Source organism: Nannobrachium achirus (assembly GCF_963921795.1).
Source record: "Nannobrachium achirus genome assembly, chromosome: 4".
Lineage (NCBI taxonomy): Eukaryota > Metazoa > Chordata > Actinopteri > Myctophiformes > Myctophidae > Nannobrachium > Nannobrachium achirus.
In genome coordinates this window covers 31,241,168-31,262,959 of record NC_137813.1, presented here as the reverse complement: position 1 = coordinate 31,262,959, position 21,792 = coordinate 31,241,168, and the positions used below count along the sequence as shown (strand labels likewise).

Sequence of the window (21,792 nt, the reverse complement as noted above, 5' to 3'; positions counted from 1 at the left end):
TTGGCCTCATGGTGGCGCTATAACACCCCACTTTACATTTTGGCCTGTAACTCTTGAACCGTAGGTCGGAAAATTAAAAATATTTTTTCCCTGGATTCCTTGGGTCATGCCGCATCTCCCCATATAGGCCACGCCCATTTGCGCCATGATAGATTTTCCGCCATCTTGAATTTTCTCCAAAACACACTTTTTGCTCCTTTTCCTACATATTTTCTTCAAATGTCACAAAAATCGGTACACATGATCCACACACACACACACACACACACACACACACACACACACACACACACACACACACACACACACACACACACACACAGCTCCACTTCACACGGGTGTGATTTTTTATAGCAGTTTGACATTATTATTACTTATTTGTTGTCATGCTGTGTTGACATATCTTTATTGAATTACACATATTGAATCACAGTGGGAGCCGGAGGACATGATATTTTGTCTGTGTTATTAAGGCAGACATTCTGACAGGAAGTGAAGTATACAGTACATTACTGTTCCTAATGGAGCACAAATCAATATGACGGATGTTTAATTTGGTTGTTGTTGTATGACAATCACTGCTTGAACTCAAGTCAAGTGTGATTTAATTTCACTATAAACTTGAAGACCCATGACAAGCCATTTTTATGCAATGCGTAAGACGCATACAGCACAGTAGGAAACAGTTTTATCTTCAAAAGCTCATTGCAAAAACATTCATGGGAAAAGTAAACGTGATTTCATGAAAAACATCTAGACAATGTTCTCTTGCGAATTTTGAGGTGGGAGACATACTGTATATCCATCATATTATCCTGTTCCCTCTTTTGGGAGGAGAATTTGCTTCACTTCCAGGGGGTTAGAAGGTTCAGACATATCCCTTGAAGTTCTCAATGTCTATCACATGTGATTTTAAAGCTTTTTATAGCTTCCCTACTGTGTTTGGAGATGGGCAGTTGCCTACAGTATAACACATAACATTGGTTCTTAAAATCCATATATACGCTGGCTATAAAAAATAGAAGATATAAAAGCTCACAGCATGACACTTCCTGCCCTGCGCTCTTGTACATCTGTTATTTTTGAGAATATCTGAAAAACACATAAAATTATTGGAAAACTTAGTTTTTCAAGATTTTTTCTTTTTTACATAAATATTCTCTTCTGTGGATCCATGGCACAAAATATTTTCAGATGGGGGTCCGTGGCCAAATATATATGAATCTAGGGGTCCTTGACCTGAAAGAACGGTTAAATAAGTGTCTGTTACAGCCTCTAACGCAGTGTGTTTCTTTGTGTCTTTGCAGGCTATACAACCTGTCTATAAGTCCCTATTATATGTCTGAGGAAGGGGAGGAGAGCCCGTTCATCTGCTCCGCGCCCAGGGAGAACGGAATGCTTCGTTGCCACAACGTGCCACCTTACAGCGAGGGCGGGGCAGAGTGCTCGTTGGCCGCCCCGCCCCGGGGCGTGGCCCTGACGGAACCGCCTCCCGGCGTGGGCGGAGCCGGGGGCAACTGCGTGAACTGGAACCAGTACTACAACGTGTGTCGCCCCGGAGAGTTCAACCCCCACAAGGGGTCGGTAAACTTTGACAACATCGCCTACGCCTGGATAGCAATATTCCAGGTGAGAATATTGTGCATACAAGCAGACATACACATGGAGAAATATATAGTATATTGACATGTACATAAAAAAAACACACGTCTACTATGGTCATGGGCGAAAGGTAAACCGAACCAGAATCACAAGTACACAGTAAAATCCTGTTAATTCAACTCAGAGTTAAATTAACACATTAATCCTATGTTAAAGAAATGGAACAAACTTGACTCTAACTTGGTTCAATATTATACACTCTCAGTTACAAATGAATAAATGAACACTTGAGGATCTTGTGTATAGAGAAGACAGTCAGCGTGTTGAGATAGGATAGCTAGATAAGCATGTTTTCCCACTGAACGCTGGGGGAATTTTTGAAGTTGTAAACAATTTCCTCAAGTGATCCTGTTTTGGAGGCTGTGTCGCAGGACAGTGGACGAAGGCAGCGTGGCATCCTGACAGATTTGGGACATCGCAATGTTCTAAAAATACATGTTTTGGAGAGGGAACCAGAGAGAGAGAGAGGGCCATGAATGGGGGGACAATAGTGTAACCCGCTATACACATACGCTGACTTCACCCCGCTAAACCCTGCCTCTTCCCAGCAAAATCTCTGGTGTTCATTTCCCTGGTCAATTAACACTGGGGATTTGGAGGATCTGTCATAACGTTCCTGTCGGGTGGAAACCTTGTATGTTTTTATTATAATCTTTAATGTAAAGCTGCTATTTTCACTACTTTTGTGTGACACTTGATGAAGTAGGGCACTCATTTATGAAATATATACGTTGACATTTGGAGATATGAGGTTTCTACTTGACAGCAACGGAATGCACTTTAACATGAGTCGCAGGACAGGAGGAAATATGTGTGTGTGTCACACACACACACACACACACACACACACACACACACACACACACACACACACACACACACACACACACACACACACACACGGTAGTGAGTGATTAGTGCATGATGATGATGAGGAGGCGTGTAAATGTACATTTAATGAGTATTATGTTCCCAGGAGGCTGGGACCGTCTGCAGGTGTTGTGATATGATTCCCACCTAGTTGATTGATATGTCCTCCTCTTACTAATAGCTCTGATTCACCCTGAATGACTGTCTCTGAGACACAGACATAACGTCCCTCTTGCTCTCTCTCTCTCTCTCTCTCTCTCTCTCTCTCTCTCTCTCTCTCTCTCTCTCTCTCTCTCCACACACACAACATTAGCAAGAGTTTGAATTTGCGCATACAAGCCAGTGTTCCACATGCACACTGAGTATTTAGTCACAGTTGAAACGGACACAAACAGCATGCACACATACGGTACATGGGACAAACACAGGCACACACTTGTGTGTGCAACACATTCTCACCCCTAAAGCGCCATACAACCGACGCGTTGTCAAGTACTGTACTGCGTCGGACGATAGACGCTTTGGGATTGCCTACTGTTTCACGGGTTGGACGCATTGGGTGGTCTAAGAAGAAAGAAAAAAAAGTAGTTCCCGAAGCGGGATTCGATACCGCTTTGAAGGGTTTACTGGTTTACCAGCCACCCGTCACTACCGCTCACGCCACACTATAAACGACGGAGCTATGCCGTCTCAGGCGTCAATGAACGCCGAGAGCCGCCGCCGAGGGAGCGGTAGCGACCGAGTCGCCGCGCCGAACGGTGTGAATGGCGCATGAGCCGACTCAGCGGCGTTACCGAATTATGTGCCGTTATGGACAGAATAGTACATTTTGACCAGGGGACTGCTTCCGCGTCCGAATACGGCTCAAAGAAGGGACTACGTTATCATCCACGTTGTCAAAGATAAAAGCACAAAAAAAAGGGAATTTCCCAGTCGTCTGGTTAGCTCAATCGGTAGAGCATGGTTACGCAAAACCAGGGACTGGGGTTCGATTCCCCGTGGCGGCCGTCATCGTAAAATATTCCAGTAAAGACATGTCGGCGCATGCGTACTAAGACTCTCCGTTCTCCTCCTAAAACTCTCCGTTCGCGTCCGACCGTAGACGCAGTAGGTGTTCCCAAAGCGTCGCACGGGTGAAGCAGAAAGCGAGTTGGGAACGCGTCGGACGGGTGAAGCAGAGGGGGTGAGAATGGGTTGGTGTGTGCGTGCGTGTGTTATCTAAGATTGGATGTACAGTAAGTGTCTTTTTGAAGAAACACAGCGAGCACCTCTTTGTGGCTGAAATGAGATTTCTTATCTGTGTACTAAGGCATTTTATATTACTGTGTGTGTGTGTGTGTGTGTGTGTGTGTGTGTGTGTGTGTGTGTGTGTGTGTGTGTGTGTGTGTGTGTGTGTGTGTGTGTGTGTGTGTGCGCGCGCGTGCGTGCGTGCTATCCATTGGTGGATATGCAGCGTGTAAAGCCATGATTGGATTGTGCTTCAGTGTGTTGTGTGCCCGCATGTCAGTTGATTTTATATGCGTATCCATGTTCCTTCAAAAGAACACCCTGGACAGAATAACATTCTTTCTACATCAGTATGAAAAGAAAGAAAGTGCTTGAAAGCACAAAAGAAGTATACAGAGCGAGGGGAGGGGGGATAGAGAGAGAGATGAGAGAGAAAGAGATGAGCGAGGGAGTTCTATGAAAGAGATGAAGTGTCAAGAGAAAAGAGGAGTGATTGAAAGAAAAGAGAGCCCCTGATACACGTAACAATTCTTTCATCAATATCAACCAGCAACGACCAGAGGCGTCAATTGGGAATGGCCATTGGCAGCGTGATTGGATTAATCTTTTTGTGCCTTCACACGTGCAAGACACCAGTCATGTTGCCATACCTTATCAACAGGCATGAATTTATTTTAGGAAGTACATTTTTTCCCCCCTGTAGCCAAGGTATGGCAACTGCCATACCTAGCCATACCCAATTGACGCCTCTGGTCGTTGCTGGTTGATATTGATGAAAAGATTGCTACGTGTATCAGGGGCTTTAGAGAAAGAAAGGTTGAGTAAAGCCTGATTTATACGGTACTTCGCCGTAGGACAGTCGCATGCCAACAAATAACAGACGTGCAAGCTCACAGATGTGACACGTTGTAAATTCGTCTGTCTCCTGTTGCAACACCCAACGTACGGCTGAGCATAAATGAGGATTTAGAGAAGGAGAGAGGGATATAGTGAGAGAGCGAAAGAACAGCAACGGAAAGACACAGGTCGTTGTGTACAAAAGATGTGTGAGAGAGAAATAGAAAAATGATGTCAGCTCCATAACCAAGGAAACTGTGGCTCCAGTTAGCATCCGACAGAGTAGGCGCTCTTTAATTTGTTTTCCCCTGATTGCTGCAGTAGAGAGCAGAGTATTCCAATAACATCTGCAAGTCAGACGTTGCTATGCAGATTTAACAGATGGTGTTTAGAGAGAAAGAGAAAAATAGATGGCATAAACAAAGAGGACTATAGACTCCAGTTAGCATGAGACAAAGTGAGCTTCTCTTTGGTGTGTTCCCCCCTGGATTACCGCAGCAGGCAGATGAGTGTTCCCACAGCATCTGCACAGTCAGGTCTTCAGTGTTTCATTTAACACCGCTTAATTCAGCTTGGCATTACATAGCAGCAGTGGTGGAAAAAGTACTCACATATTTGACTTAAGTAAAAGTATCAATACTGCAATGTAGAAATAATATTCTGTTACAAGTACAAGTCCGGAATTCAAAATGAATAAAAGTATGAAAGTTTTGGCATCAAAATGTACTTTAAGTACCAAAAGTAAAAGTATAAAATGTTTGAAAATAGCAGATCTACAAGCTCACAACTCGTCGTTGTGAGCCTGTAGATCGGCTATTTTCAAATAGGGCTAAAGTGGATTAATGTATGTTTTATGACATAATCATTTATATCTGCAAAGTAACTAGTAACTAAAGTTTTTAAATAAATGTAGCGGAGTAAAAGTACAATATTTGGATCCGAGATCTAGTGGAGTATAGGGTGTGCCAAATGTAGTTCTAAGAGCGGCCATTTCTTGGGTCAACACAGCCTTACACAGGTGTTCTGATTGGAGTAAAGCATTAGTTCTATGCAATCAAACAATTGAAACACCTGTGTTTTTACCCAAAAGATGGCCGCTAAGGACTACAATTGTGTCACCGTTGGCGCACACACTATAAGTAAAAGTATTGGAAATTGTAAATATTCAAGTAAAGTATAAATACCTCAAAATTGTACTTAAGTACATTACATAAGTAAATGTACTTAGTTACTTTACACCACTGCATAGCAGAGGATTTTACTGTGTGTAAATATGAAAGCCGGGGGTGGGGGACTGGGGGTGGGGGTGGTGGAGGGGGGACAGTGGGGTCATGGACCCCACTGTCATCCTACTGTCACCCCGCAGTCACCCCGGAGCTCAGGCACATGAACAACTACATCCAGGCTATTATATTGTTGAGCGGCAAGTATATCAGTAACAAGACATTTGTGATGCATTGTTGTGCTGAACATGGGTTGTGGAGGACGGAGGTCAACGTTTTGACCCCCGGGAGGTAAAAAAAGAATAGAATGAAATGTGACAGAGAACTTTTATCTCTCAGAGTGTGATGGAGGGGAGCGGAGTGGAGGGTATTCAGGGAACAGGGGGGATGGTGGATGGGGAGAGCGGGAGAGAAGGATGGAGAGCATGACAGGGGGAGCTGGGGGAATTCCCTGATTGGTGCAGTGGTATAAGTCAGTGGTTCTCAACCTGTGGGTCGGTACCCCCAGGGGGGTCCCCAAATTATTGTGGGGGGTCCCCAGATGATTAGCTTAATGTGCAACATTGTTTTCGACACTTGGCAGTAAAAAAATCAACAAAGTTTAAGTGTATAGAGGGCATCTGCACATTTCTAAAGTGACAATTTAATACTTTTTAATACCTCTAAAATGACATATTAGGCTAAACATTGACATAAAAAATTGTAAAATACTGCAGAAACTGTGAAAATAGTCGATCTACATGAGGCGTTGTGAGCATGTAGATCTGCTATTTTCACAATAAAACCATGTTATACAAAATGTAATGCCTCAACTATTGGTGCTCGTCAGGGTGGGAGGGATGAGGGGTCCCCAGTTAAAATATGATTATTTTGGGGGTCTTGGCCTGAAAAGGTTGAGAACCACTGGTATAAGTAGCTAAGTACATTTACTCAAGTACTGTACTTAACACTTATGTTGCAATGATTTTTTCCGGCCAATGTCCCGCGTTGCCATGGTTACCATAGACTTCCATGTAATTGTGCAAGTGTGTAAAAAGTGCACGCCCATGCCTAGATGATGCACCACGTGTGTAGATGCTGTTCACAGCTTTCAAACAAAAAAATCCGCTTGGAAATCCGTGCAGGCATTCAAGATTTATCAGCCATTATGTTTTCTTCAGATGTAAACAAACATGGCTGCCATGTTTGAAAGAATGGGTTGGTATGGGGGTTAAACATGCAATTTCGCGATCGCGATCATGCCTAATACATTTCTGGAGGTCCAAAGAAATTTTTTGAAAAAAAAAATTTTTGAAAAAAAAAAAAAAAAAATCAAAAACGGCCCAAACTCGGGAAACTCGGGGTTGGCACAGCACTAGTACCAATACAAACTCGGGAAACTCTGGAATTCTTTTTTCTTTTTTTCTTTTTTTTTTTTACTTTACTTGAGTATTTCCAATTTTATGTACTATTACTGTACTTCAACTCTACTACATCTCTAAGGCAAATTAACAAATTATTTTAAAGCTAGATTTTTATACATATATTAACCACTTCAGCTCTATATCCACAAGTCTCCAACGTCCCATCGTGCATTGGGCAGAAGGTGTGCGGCAGTTCCGGCCTTAGCCGAGAGAGTGATCTACAAGCTCACAATAGTTGCATCTGCGACGCGACGTGAGCTTGTATGTCTGCTGTTCTCCAGTTGTGTCCCACACATAATTCTGCAGTAAATTCTCGTGGAAACAGGTGGATACATTTCAGCCATTTGAAAATAGCCGATCTACAAGCTCACAATGAGTCGCAAGCTTGGAGATCTGCTATTTTCAAAGGATTCTTTGAAAAGTTGTGAAAAGGGACATTCTGCATAATGAGTACTTTAAGTACATTTTGATACCAACACTTTTGTACATTTATTTACTCGAGTAAATTTGGAATTCTGGACCTTTCCTTGTAACGGAGCATTTCTACATGGCGGTATTGATACTTAAAGGTGGAGTGACATGGCCAAAACAGCGAATTAAGGCTATCAAATTAGCCAATTTTTTTAATGATGTCATGTACCCCCATGTTAAATGACCCAATCAAATTAATTTATTGTAGTTACTGTACTGACTCCTTTAAGTAAAAGATGTGAGTACTTTCTCCACCACTGGACTGGTGAGCTGCATGGTCAGTCACATCCAAACGCATCGCAAGCCCTGCGACTCTGCAGAATGGACGGAATGATGCAAAGCACTTCAGTCAACACAGCGCTTTGTAAGACCAACGTGTCCTCTACTCCGTCTGGAGTGTTGACATTTACATTCAGCCAAAAGGAAAAGGAATTGGGCCAACAGGGGCTGAGCACAGAGAGAGGGAGAGGGGGGAGAGGTAAAGGAGAGAGCGTGGAAGACATAAAGAATGAGGACGAGAGGAAAGTGGCAGTGTGGGGGCATCTCAGGGTTATTGGGCCAATCTGTCTGTCAGCCCAGGTTAATAACTATTGACCCCCAACACAAAGGCTCATGCACATTACTGTCCCACGTGCACACAGACACACAGTACACAAAAAGACATATACGCACACACACATACACACCTTTCTCTCTCTCTCTCTCTCTCTCGTCGTGGTTGTAGCTGCATCTCCAATAGAGGTGAGGATGTTTGTGGGTTGGGGTCAGTGTGCAGCCCGGCTGCAGGCTCTCTTAATTCACCAATGACAGATCAGTATGCGCTCTTCATTCCCGATTAAACACACCAATAGTATATCCTTTTCGTTCCACTTAACCTGGGGGCGTTCTTGTTGATCGGCTGATTTTGGGAAAACAGATTGAGGGAAATACTAAGGGACCTACAGTAGAATAGAGCCCTGGGGGCTATATATAATATATAGAGCCCCCAGGGCTATTATATATATAGGGGTTAAGTGGTTAAAGAGCAAGTTGCCACTTATCACCACGTTAGGGCGGCCAGAGCTGAATGGGTAGAGAGGCCGCCTGGGAAAGTCCCAGCGTTGATTCCCTGGCTGTGTCGAGGTGTCCATGAGCATGACAACCCCCCAACTCAGTATGACCACCAGAGCAGCTTCGGCTGGGTGAAGCTGAAACTGAAACTTTACCCCGCAGAATTAATTAGGTCTCTACATTATTATAACGTTGTTGTCGGGTGGAAACCTTGTATGTCCAAGACCGTTCGTTTTGTATTCATCATTTTAAAAATGATTTAAACTAGTGAAAACAGTTGTGTGCTTGTAGATTGGCTGTTTTCACTAGTTTTGTGCGACGGCCTTGTATGGTGAAGCAGGGCTTTACTTTGCGAAAAGTACCCGACATCGAGGATATGAATGGCTAAAGTCTCTAGTTGTGACATTATAAAGCTCCTTTGGATTGAATTGAGTCTGGAGGGAAACATACAATTCACAACAGAGTTCAGTGTTGTTGCTGTCGGGCAGAAACCTTGCATCTCCATATTTTATCTGTAATATTATTTTATCTTACCAATGTCCCTATTTTATACTAAAGTAGCGAAAATGTCTCTTTGTGACTATAATGACATGCCCAAATTAGGGATACCAACGTGGTTATGTCTGCCTGTGAGTCTTTAACAAGAGCTTCTGACTAAATCATCTTACTGTATATCCGTTAGATTATTTTCCCATCGAAAGTGACGGTTTTGGGCATTTCAGTTTCTTTTTGACAGCGACAATACAATATTTGTAAACACATCACAGGACAGGAGGCATTCCCCTCTGTTCTGTTCCACTGAGCATTGAGTTGTTTTGTTGCTTGATTTGAGTACCTGATTCCCTTCTTTGTGTAAAACAAACATGTGGAGACAGAATGAAAATGTGAATTACTGTAGTGTGACTGTTAGGCTTAATTTATGGTCTGTGGCACAACGTGTGTGTGTGTGTGTGTGTGTGTGTGTGTGTGTGTGTGTGTGTGTGTGTGTGTGTGTGTGTGTGTGTGTGTGTGTGTGTGTGTGTGTGTGTGTGTGTGTGTGTGTGCTGTGTTTGTAATTATGAAAGCAATTGAGCTGGGGTATCAATGTGTGTAATTATTTTTGTAAACTCCCTCATTAATTAATCTATGCCCCTCCCCTCTGTTTCTCTCTCTCTCTCTCTCTGTCTCTCTCTCTGTTTCTCTTTCCAGGTCATCACATTAGAAGGATGGGTTGACATTATGTACTATGTCATGGACGCTCACTCATTCTACAATTTTATATATTTTATATTGCTCATTATAGTAAGTATCCCTGATTTTATGGCTGACTCACTACTGTTTTACAACCGTAATCTTTGCAATAAACACTCTAGTGGTATCAAAACTAAATATAACTTGAGAAGTTAACAGCAGCCAATATAGCCACAATGCTGATGAATTAGAACATGCACTGGGGCGGCAGTGCCTCAGGGGTAGAGTGGCCGCCTGGCACCCGGAAGGTTCCCAGTTCGATCCCGGGCTCCCCCAGATTTAGTGTCGAAGTGTCCTTGAGACGGCAAGGCGCTGAACCCCTAATTGCTCCCGATGAGCAGGTTGGTGCCTTGCATGGTTTCCTCCGCCATCGGTGCATGAATGTGTGTGAATGGGTGAATGTAATGCACAATCTCTGTAAAGCGCTTTGGATATTGGCGCTATATTAATGCACCATTTACCATTTACCACTGGACCAAAAGCTTAAGGGTCTTGTCATGGTAGAGCAGCTTAGTCTTTTTAGGGGGTTTGAAACCCTCTCAAAAGGCCCCATGCCACGTTTTTCTAAACTATTAACTTGAGCACCGAACATTTTCTGTATGAAACAAAAGAACAAACAATTTTGACTGCTCTAAGCAGGAGTGACTTCCACGGATCTCCGTGCTCTGTCTTGTTATTGGACAAGGTTGCGTTGTTATCACGTTGCTCGGGAACGATTTAAAAAAAACCCTAGCCTGGGCTATATTTTCTCTGCCGTATGACCTACTTTTCTCCCTGCCTGTGGTTTGATGTAGGAAGTGCTTAGTATGCACTCAGAATGACGGAGTGAGACGAAGGCAGGAGAGTGGAGCGAGGGTGGGAAGGGGCGAAAGAGAAGAGGGGGGGGGGGGGGGGGGGGGGGAGTATGAGGGATGGAGAGAATGCTGGAACGCGTGATGCAAACATAGACGTGACTTAGATTGCATGAGGGACAGAGAAAGATGGAGGGAATGAGAGGGAGGGAAAGCGACAGTGGGTGAGGCTGTACAAGTTGCCCATAATGAACTGGTTGGGACCGAGTGGAGAGAGAGAGAGAAAGAGAAAGAGCATGTTAAGGCCTCAGAGAACAATTTGACAGAGGAAGGCAGAGTGAAAACGAGAAACAAAGAGAGATGCTCTCTAGAACATCTCATTCCATTGTCATTACCATTTTAATGGCATGCTAATGTGACAGTCTGGGATAGAATTTGTTATGGCTAAGTCATATCTCGACTCTGAGTGGTGGCTGGGTCTTTATAATGCAGGGAACTTGAAATGTCATAGTCTCAAAATTGTGATGTGTCAGTCAGTGCCTGGCCAAGATTCGCTGTGCATTCTCACAATGTGTACTATAATATCCACGGTAATGCTGACGTGGGACGGATTTTAACGTCACTGTAGTGTTAACATCTCAAGGATGTGAGGAGGACGTGGAGGAATACCTGTGAGTTGCACCTCCAAATATCATGTTGACTGAAGGCTAGTTACACAATAAATGAAACTGGATTTTCAAATTTTACGGCTTGGCAGATAACCGTGCCAGTAACTTTAACAATACCCTTATTGAGTGAGTCGGAAGTCTGCCGTGCCTTTATGTCTACAGTGGTGAGAGATGGACTGCTTTTAAAAAAAGAATATTTATCACATTAGGTGATGGGGCCAAGAATGCATCGTAACTAATGGTATTTCAATAAATCTGGAAGGGGATTCCACCTCTCTGAGGATCTAGAGTGGCCTTCACATTTCCCAAAGCTAAATCAAATCAAAAGTTCATTTTAAAGTTGAATGTTTTATTTGATCTTGTAATGCAAGTGGGAATGTATGAATCCTTCACGGTGGATGCAGCCCTGTTCTTCTCTTCAGCCCCTGCCTAATGTCTCCCTCTGTCTCGACTCCTTCCTTTTTCACTTATGTCACAATTTACCACCTCCCCCTCTTCCATCATGGCCTCATATTCAGTCAATCAACCCTTTCTTCTGTTTCACTCCGTCGCTGCTCTTCCTTTTCCCCGGCCCAGTGCGATTTCCCCTTTGCATAAGAGGCCATAGGAAATGGTCCTGCCTTCGTGAGCTGGAACGTCCCAGTGCCAAACTACAGTAGTGAGGCAATTGGGCTGTATCCCTTTTTTATTTAGTTTTTGTTTTGCTTTTATCTCTGAATTGTACTCTATATACAGTAGGCCTACTAGTGTAATCGACCGGAAATAAATTGGAAACAATATTTTTGAACCAATAACCGACTTAATCTTTAACTTGTGATTGATTGATTGATTGGATACTTTATTAACATGCTTATTAACAGTGCAGGTGGTACAGTCAAATGTTATGCTAAAAGGATAACACAAAAACTCCAGGGGCTTGTTTCCATTGTGGTCCTTTGTACTCAATTCATCAGTAATACATACCGGTAATACAGACAAAATAGAACACGATATACTACAAAACATATTGGAATAAAGCTCAGTAGAATCATATATTAGGAGTAGGAGGGGGGCTTGAGCTTGTAGATCTGCTATTTTCACTGTTTAAAATAAATAAGTGTTCATTCATCAAATAATCATGATATTGCCCAGCCCCAGTTTCTACCCATTTCCAACAATAAAAGGCTGCTTGAGGCGTTACCGTTATCTCTAGTTGAGCTAAGGGCAGCAGCGAGTCTCTTTTCTAAACTCTCACTTTCAACTCCGCCTCCTAACCAGGTGGGCTCTTTCTTCATGATCAACCTGTGCCTAGTGGTCATCGCCACCCAGTTCTCAGAGACCAAGCAGAGGGAGAACGCCCTGATGAGGGAGCAGCGTGCGCGCTACATGTCCAACGACTCCACGTTGGCCAGCTACAGCGAGCCGGGCTCCTGCTACGAGGAGATGCTGCGCTACGTTAGCCACCTGTACCGCAAGCTAACACGCCGGCTGCAGCGGATGTACTCTGTCTGGCACAGGTGGGTTAGGCCTGGATTATGATTAGCTGTACAAGATGGTACAGTGCATTGTGCAACAAACTATAAATAATTAAGCATTGCACAGTGGTTTTATAAATTATGGGTCAGAGTCTAAAGAGAATATTTTGTTAGCATTATTCAATTCAAATGGATTATGTTGTAGTATTAAAATGGGTATTGTTGGGTCCATGGGTTACTTAGATTAGGTTTAAACTCCCCAGAGCTATGTTGTATTAAGATAAATGTCAGAACTCAAAGTGTTTAATTAGCATATGTCTAGTGCAGGGAATAGCAATGAGTGTGTTTTTAATTAGAGACAGTTCATGGTTGTAGTAATACTGTATAAATTTAATTTTAGGCTCTAAATTTGATTAAAAGACAGAAAGGCTAGTCAAGTCACCAACATTATTGCTTTTGAACCCAAACTGCTCCTATGAAGCTGTTCAGTGGCTGGCTGCCCAGGTGGGAATCTAAAGCAGAACATTCAGAAAATGCTCACAAAAAAGGTTAACGTTTACGCTACAATCCACAATCAACATTTTGAGCAATTTTCCTATCTGTATGGTAGAGTCAGAGCTGTAGAAGAAGAGAGGCGCCTCACACTATCGCTGCTCCTTCTCAATGTCAATGTGGAAGTTCCAAACATTGGAACAATCGCATTGAGTCAACGCTAGTGTCGGCACTCTCATATTAGATCACGCTGGGTAGAGTAAGTTAATACAAAACAACTGTTACAGTATGGTTGTAGTTGGTGTTCCTGCTCATTTACTGGGAATATAAGTCCTGTGGTTGCATATAATAAACCTTTATTTATATAGCACCTTTCAAAACTGTGTCACAAAGTTAAATTAGATACTTAATGGTAAAAAAACAGTGAAAATACATAAAAATCAAAATTACCAGGGTTAAGGATTAAAAGCTAATCTATAGAAATGAGTCTTGAGGAGAGATTTAAAACAGGGGACAGACTCAGCTAGCCGGATCTCCAGGGGCCGGGCATTCCAGAGGGTGGGGGCCTGGGGGGCCCTAAATGCAAAAGCCATACGACCTTTAGTGTTAAATTAACCTGTTGGAAAGTCCAGGAGTGCTTTATTTGCAGATCTCAGTGTACGTTGTGGCACATAGTTAGACATTAGGTCCGAGATGTAGGCAGGGGCAAGGCCCATCCTGGCCTTACATGTGATGAGTAGGATTTTAAACTGTATTCTGAAATCGATTGGCAGCCAGTGCAGATGACAACTTATTTATACTCTTCCCAAGCAGGCTTTCCGTTATACTGTAGCTCAACAGTAGAAACATGCAGGAGTGAGCTATGGTCTCTGGGAGAGAGATTCAACATCTCTCTTTTGTCCCACGATGAGAACACTTTAAGACGCTCCACTCCATAGCAAGGCTATTCAACCGAGCTCTGAGATTGTGCTGTAGATCAATGTCAACAGATCAATGTCAGCAGGGAAACGCTTGAGTGAGTACGAGTGAAATAAATCCTGCTCAAAGCTTTTCATTGTACTTGATGGTATGACAGAGAGTCATTTCAGGTAACCGCAATGTGCTTACCGTTTAGTAGATAAATGTGCCTAGAGACTTAAAGGGGTACTGTCACCTAAATGGATTGAGGGGCAGATTACACTGTGACATGAGCTTCTCTGAAAACAGTCTGAAACAGTCTGAAGCTCATGTCACAGTGTAATCTGCCCCTTGCCCCCCAACAACAGTTGACCAGTACAGTAAGTAGTCATACAGTCAGGCTATACAGACAATTAATTTGATTGGCTTATAATTGCGCATCCCCACAATGACATCATACAAATATTAACTTGTTTTTTAAGATGATTCTTAAAGTGACAGTAACCCTTTAGGTGACAGGCCCCTTTAAGGGCTCTACATTCATTGTGGAAAACAGCAGATGTTATTGTGATTTTACAATATGTACCATACCTGAGTATTTGAGTCAATATTGGTTAAACATCTCTGCACCGTTAGCCAATAATTTGATTACCCCCAGTGGTTCCGGTAGGAGACCCAAAGAGCCTCCTTTGTGTCTCCTACCAGATACATTAGGGTCTTTGTTAGTATCATCAAATGATTTGGTCAGGAATATGACACAAACAAAAAAAATATTATTTTATTGCGACCGAAGGTCGCATATACTCTGAAGAACCGTGTCGCTTGAGTGTCCTTCCTTCCTTCCGTATCCTCGTGACCGTCCGTATCCTCTGTGATGTCAGTGTGATGTCAGCGAGTTGTGACATCACCTCCTGTACAGGGTGGCTACACGACATGTGGATAACACTATATATGGAGATAGTCCAGTCCATCATGTCATATGGGACTACCGTCATAGAAAACCAACAGGCCTGATGGAAAATGCTACATGGCCGCAGGCTTTGTGACGTCCCACATCTTATGTGCTGGGCTTACTACTAACCGACGCCAAGGACCCCAGAGGCCATACAAAGAGTATCTAACCCGAGGCCCCTTACTAAGTAGCATACATTTGCAACATACCTTCTCCAAAAACATCAATATTGAACTCCATATGTATATGGATACATACATGTATTTTTATTAATAAAGGATAAAATAAAATAAAAATGCCATATATGGGTATTCCCAAAAGCAAAATCCCTTTATGCCCATATATGGGGATTTCTGATGTCATCAATCTCTGGCCCTAACAAGCTCAAAAGCCTGCTTTACTCTGATTTACACCCTACCTTTCCAGATGATGACCTATTGGGTACACAATGTCCAAATATAGAAATCCCAAGGCATCAAACCCAAGCTTGGCTTTACTAATTAACATACGTTTTATGCCCATATATGGAGATCCCTGTCCCAATGTTATCAATATTAAGGACATATCTGGAAATGTCCATATTTGGTAATGTCCACATATGGGCATGTTTTGACATAACATAGTCAGGGAACTCCATGTATGGGCATAAAATTGATTCTGTGAGTGTGCCATCACAATGAATGTCGCATATACTCTGAAGAACCGTGTCGCTTGAGTGTCCTTCCTTCCTTCCTTCCTTCCGTATCCTCGTGACCGTCCTTCCGTATCCTCTGTGATGTCAGTGTGATGTCAGCGAGTTGTGACATCACTTCCTGTAAAGGGCGGCTACACGAAATGTGGATAACACTATATATGGAGATAGTCTAGTCCAATATGTCATATGGGACTACCGTCATAGACAGTAGCCATTGTTAATCCGGAGTCAATGGCTGACTGTCTGTACAGGAAGTGATGTCACATGACATACTTTTTATGCCCATATATGAGTCCTAACATGGAGATGTGGATAACACTATATATGGAGATAGTCTAGTCCAATATGTCATATGGAACTACCGTCATAGACACAGCCATTGACTCCGGCCTAACAATGGCTACTGTCTATGACGGTAGTCCCATTATGACATGATGGACTGGACTATCTCCATATATAGTGTTCTCCACATTTCCATGTTTAGGCCCCATCGCTCACACCCTAGGTGGGGTTGGCGATAGGGCCTTTCTCACAAAAACATGAACAAACTCCCCCCAGAATGATAACAACTAGAATCGTCAGAGAAACACTGTGGTTGGCCAGATAGTCAAGAATTGGCGCGACCTCGCCCTTTAGGGCGAGGTCGCATGTCACCCTGAGGTGTCTTACTAGTATATTTCAGCTCAGAATAACCACACCAATTTAGATTTACCTAACCATTTATTGCAATGTTATTATCATATGCAATGATATTGCATTTAGTGTTGGCGGTGTAGCTCTGCTGTGATTATCTGCTCTAACATGAGACATAATCTGATATCACAAATCCCCCAGAACTTGTTAACGAATGAAGAAGGGGTCCAGGGAGATAGCAACAACCACATTCTGCCTCTCCAAAAGAACTTCCGCAGACTCAATTAAAAAATAATAATAATCGATAGAGAAAAAAAGTCATTTTGGGGATGAACTCCTCCTTTATTGTCCCTTTCCTTTGCCTCTTCTCTCCTTCCGCCCCATCAGTAAACGTGGTAAGAAGGTGAACCCGAACGGCAGCGGAGGTGGCGGGAACGGCGGCGGGAACGGCCACAGCCACGGTTTAGGCCGCGGGGGCGCCGGGGGCGGTGGCAGCGGCGGCTCGGGCCCCGGCAGTGCGCCCTGGCTCCGCCCCATCCACAACCTGCTGCAGCACCACCAGCATCACCACTGTCGCCTCAGCAACGGCGGGCAGCACACCGTCACCGTGACAACCGCCACGGAGCACGGCGGCGGCGAAGAAGGAGGCAGAGGCGGAGGAGTAGGAGGAGGGGCGGTACTCGGGGGAGGAGGTAGGGATGGGATGGGAGTCGGGACGCTATGAAAATTTCAAATCACGATTATTTTGACCAAAGAAATCGCGATTTATGATATTGCGATAATCCCCAACATCCATTCTCCTGGGGCGGAACATTTGCTTGTAGATCTGCTCTTTTTTGGCAAAGAGATTTGGTAGAGAGTGAAAAAAAGTCTGTATCAAGTACGTACCATATATTATAAGTATGTTTTACCAGTAGAGGGATATGCAGCTTGGCAAATAAAAGGTGAATTGATCCCAGTGCATGACGAAGGACGATTTCACAATAAATTAAATCTCCGGGGTACGATTATCGTGAGTGTTCTTTTATCACGATAAATGATAATATCGCTTATTGTCCCATCCCTAGGAGGAGTTGGCGAGGGGGGCGAAGAGCTGGAGATGAGGTCGCTCCCCATCCAAGGAGGGAGCCGGAACGGGAACGGCGTGAGTGGCGACTCCCCCGCCGTGGCCCACAGGATGGGGGCGCTGTTGGGGCGGCTGAACGGGGGCATGAACTATCCCACCATACTGCCCTCGTTCGTGTGCAGCTTCAACAGCAAGACGCCCCCGCCCCACGCCCAGCACTGTGGGCCCGGGCCCAGCAGAGACCTGTACCACCACCACCACCACCCTGCCTCCGAGCACACCGAAACCCTGGCCAAACTGCACCAGCTCATGGGACAGCACAGTAAGAACGGCACGCATCAATAATACATGCAGGGGTGTAAAGTAACTAAGTAGATTTACCGGTACTTAAGTACTGTACTTAAGTACACTTTTGAGCTATTTGTACTTTACTTGAGTATTTCCAATTCTGAATACTTTTGGTTCTACTCCACTTCATCTCAAATTCAAATATTGTACTTTTAGTTTTACTGCTACATTTATTTGAAAACTTTAGTTACTAGTTACTTTGCTGGTATAAATTATAATATTATAAAACATACATTAACGCCATACATTAGCCCTATTTTATTCCTTGGCTGTTTGAAAATAGCCGATCTACAAGCTCAACGCGTTGTGAGCTTGAGATCTACTATTTTCAAACATTTGTGTACTTTTACTTTGGGAACATTTTGATATCAATACTTTTGTACTTTTACTCAAGTACATTTTGAATTTCCGGACTATTACTTGTAAGGTTGCCCTCACACCAAAATACCTATGAGAGTGGAATCCGCGTTCCGCCAATGCATTTCAATGATAAGGGAGCGTTTTTTGCAGAAATCCTCTGCTGGCATGAAACCGCTTCACTCTCATTGAAATTCATTGGCGGAAAGTGGATTCCACTCTCATAGGTATTTTGGTGTGAGGGCACCCTAACAGAGTATTTATAAATTGCAGTATTGATACTTTTACTTAAGTAAAACATTTGAGTACTTTTTCCACCACTGAATACATGTCCTATACGCGTCTCTGTGTGGGGCGGACTTATAGAAGAGTAGTAGAAGAGTTTTTTCTTTTTTTTCCCACACTCATTTTAACCTTTATTTTTTCTTATTTTTTTGTTGCCATACACGCCTCCTAACAGCCTGGCCAGACGTGGGCAGACGGTTGGAGTGCTTTTTGGTCTTTCTATTTAGTTTTCTTGCGTGGTGTACAGTACACTGCTGTACAGTATCTACACTACTTTCCCTTAATAAATAATAAACCCCTTCTGTGCGCATCGGCGTCCCCCACTAGCGCATCGTCGTCTAATCACCCTGGTGGGGTTTATTCCTCAATAATGACCTGCTCCCCATTGATTATACCTTGCATATAGTTTATGGTGGATACGTCTTTTTAATTACCTATTAATTGTCAGTTCTGTTTATCGCATATCCTACCTAACTGTACTGTGTAACCTTATTTATTCACAAACACAATGAGAGGATAGTATTTGATCCACACTTTTTAATTACCTCCGCCCAGTAAGAGAGAATGCCAGAGAGAGAGAGAGAGAGAGAGAGAGAGAGATGGAGAGAGAGAGAGTGCCAGAGATAGAGAGTGAGAGTGGCATTAATTGTTGTGTTTGTGAAGCACACCGTGACAGTATGATAAGCTTGTCAGTTCTGTTCTAAAGGAGCCAGACACCCCCCCCCCCCCCCACACACACACACACACACACACACACACACACACACACACACACACACACACACACACACACACACACACACACACACACACACACACACACACACACTATACACAGACAGAGTGATGGAGAACATTGGAGAGCACAGACGAAGGCTCAAGGACACAGCTGAGGTGCTTCTAGATTACTGTTGAACCTTTATGTAGTCGTTGAAACTTTGTCCAAAACCCTTCCTTTTTTATTATCATTTTAAAAACAATTTAGAACAGTCACAGTGAAGATAGCTGAGCTACAGTAGATCTGCTATTTTCATCATAGTGACACCTCCGGGAACCAGTCTTGTCAGGGGTGTCACACCAAATTTCTGGGCCCTGGGTACAAGTATTCACTCACATTTTGTGCTTTAACTATTGAAAAATAGCAGATATACAAGCTCACAGCGCGGCACTGAGTGCCGCGCTGCGAGCTTGTAGATCTGCTATTTTTTTTTTAAACATGAAAATGTGTGCGGAGTCTGAATATTTCAAATCCTTCTATGTTTCTATGTCAGTGGTGCTCAAATATTTTCATGTGAAGGACCCCCAAAATGAAATGTAATTGGCCACGGACCCCCATCTCAAAATATTTAGTTTCAGGGACCCCCCAGAAGCAACATTTGAGTTACAAATGTTCGCTTAAAAAGTACATATTATAAAGAAAGACAAAGACACACATTTTCACGACTTTTCTAAAATAGCAGATCTACAAGCTTGCAGCGCGGCACTCTGTGTCGGGTCCGTGGCCAAATACATATCATTTTGGGGGTCCTTCACATGAAAATATTTCCGGACTATTACTTGTAGCAGAGTATTTATAAATTGCAGTATTGATACTTTTTTTTTTTTTTTGCAACTTATTGTTTTATTGAATATCAATATACATCACAGATTTTCTTGTGGAATACAAAACAAATTATAGAATACTGTACATTAGTTTAGACAACATTAAAACATTTGAGTACTTTTTCCACCACTGAAATGACTGAATACATATTTTCCAATAGCTAAAGTATAATATAATTAAGGCCCCTCCACCTTGGGCCCTATAACTCAGTCCCACTCCCCCCCTCTTGTGACGCCCCTGAGTCTTGTTCAACATTAAAAAAAGCACTGACGATAAGACGTGACAAGGCACCAGTCACTGAATAACAGGAGAGGAATATTCTGTCTCTGTCCTTATCTCACTGTCAGTGAGAGGCAGGACGCATGGTGTTGTTCCTACAGATGAATGTGTTTGGATGTTCAGCCTGCATACCTCTGGTGAGAGAGAACAGAGGAGTCAGCTAGGAGTCAGGAAGTAGCACTGTGGGCCACGTTGATGCTGTACACCCCCCCCCCCCCCCAAAAAAAATGTAAATGCCCCTCTTTCCATGCCATACCTGAAGGCAGCATTCAAGAGAATTACTTTGTCTAAACTCTCCTGAGCTTGAATGCAGCGTCTTATGTTGAAAGAATTGCCCTCTCTGTGTTACGCCACATCTCCAGTATTGAATGGATTATGCTTAGTTCAGTGTGGTATCAAGCACCGAAAATAGCCAACTGCGACGCATTGTGAGCTTGGAGGTCTGCTATTTTCTATATTTTCACCAAAAGGCTGTTTTCGAAATTTCAGCCCCTGCCTCTCTAACATTCTCTGCACGTTCCTGCCCCCGCCCCCTCCCCCCCACCCCGCGCTATCAATACACCATCAATACACTCTGTTTACCTTTTCATGCTCTGCTGAGTTATAGGCTAATAACTTCTCTGTCTCCCTCCCCATCTGTACTTTTATTAGACATTTTTATTCTCTCTGTGTCTCTCTCCGTGTGTCTCTCTGTCTGTCTGTCTGTCTGTCTGTCTGTCTGTCTGTCTCTCTCTCTCTCACGACAAAGCAAGTGCAGTACTCCAATACTCCGTCTCCATAAACCTGATCATGAGTTTAGATTTCGATGCAAGTTGGCACCTTGTTCTTCATGAATACTGACACCAAGGGCTGATTTGATATGATATGGTGTCATTGTGCAGGACAACCCAAAGCTCTCCCACATTGTACATTCTAGGCTCACTTTGCGTTCAGCCTTAGCATCACCCACTTTTTATATTTTTCTGAAGGCAGCCATATCAAGCTGCGACACATTGTGAGCTCGTAGATCAGCTATTTAAGAGAAAACATTGAGAGAAAAAAACAGAGCCAACTCAGGTCTGGTTTACTTACTGTACTCTAGAGTAGGGTCCCCCAATAGGCGGCCCGTGAGGGGCAAATGTCTAGCCCTCACCAACCCAAGTATGGTGAGTGTGATATAAAATGTGCGATATGAAATGTAAACTTACCATAATCACAGTAATCATATTCAAGGGCTTTTGGGGGGAAATGAGACAGACTCCAGTCACTTTTAGAGCACTGCAGAGGGAAGGTGTTTGAGTGTCTCGAATGGGTTCCAGAC

At 43.4% G+C, this 21,792-nt stretch overlaps 1 protein-coding gene across 1 annotated transcript in view; it reads left to right on the top strand.

Moving 5' to 3' along the window:
* The window catches only part of cacna1ha (calcium channel, voltage-dependent, T type, alpha 1H subunit a), a gene marked incomplete at its 3' end in the record, with an annotated part of 107,464 nt that overhangs the window by 23,307 nt on the left and 62,365 nt on the right, over positions 1–21,792 (top strand). Inside the window, exons 5-9 of the mRNA XM_080723209.1 lie at positions 1,308–1,629; positions 9,932–10,024; positions 12,690–12,928; positions 16,942–17,189; positions 17,622–17,942. Of these exons, the coding sequence (XP_080579335.1) occupies positions 1,308–1,629; positions 9,932–10,024; positions 12,690–12,928; positions 16,942–17,189; positions 17,622–17,942 (1,223 nt within the window). The remainder of the gene's footprint in view (positions 1–1,307; positions 1,630–9,931; positions 10,025–12,689; positions 12,929–16,941; positions 17,190–17,621; positions 17,943–21,792) is intronic.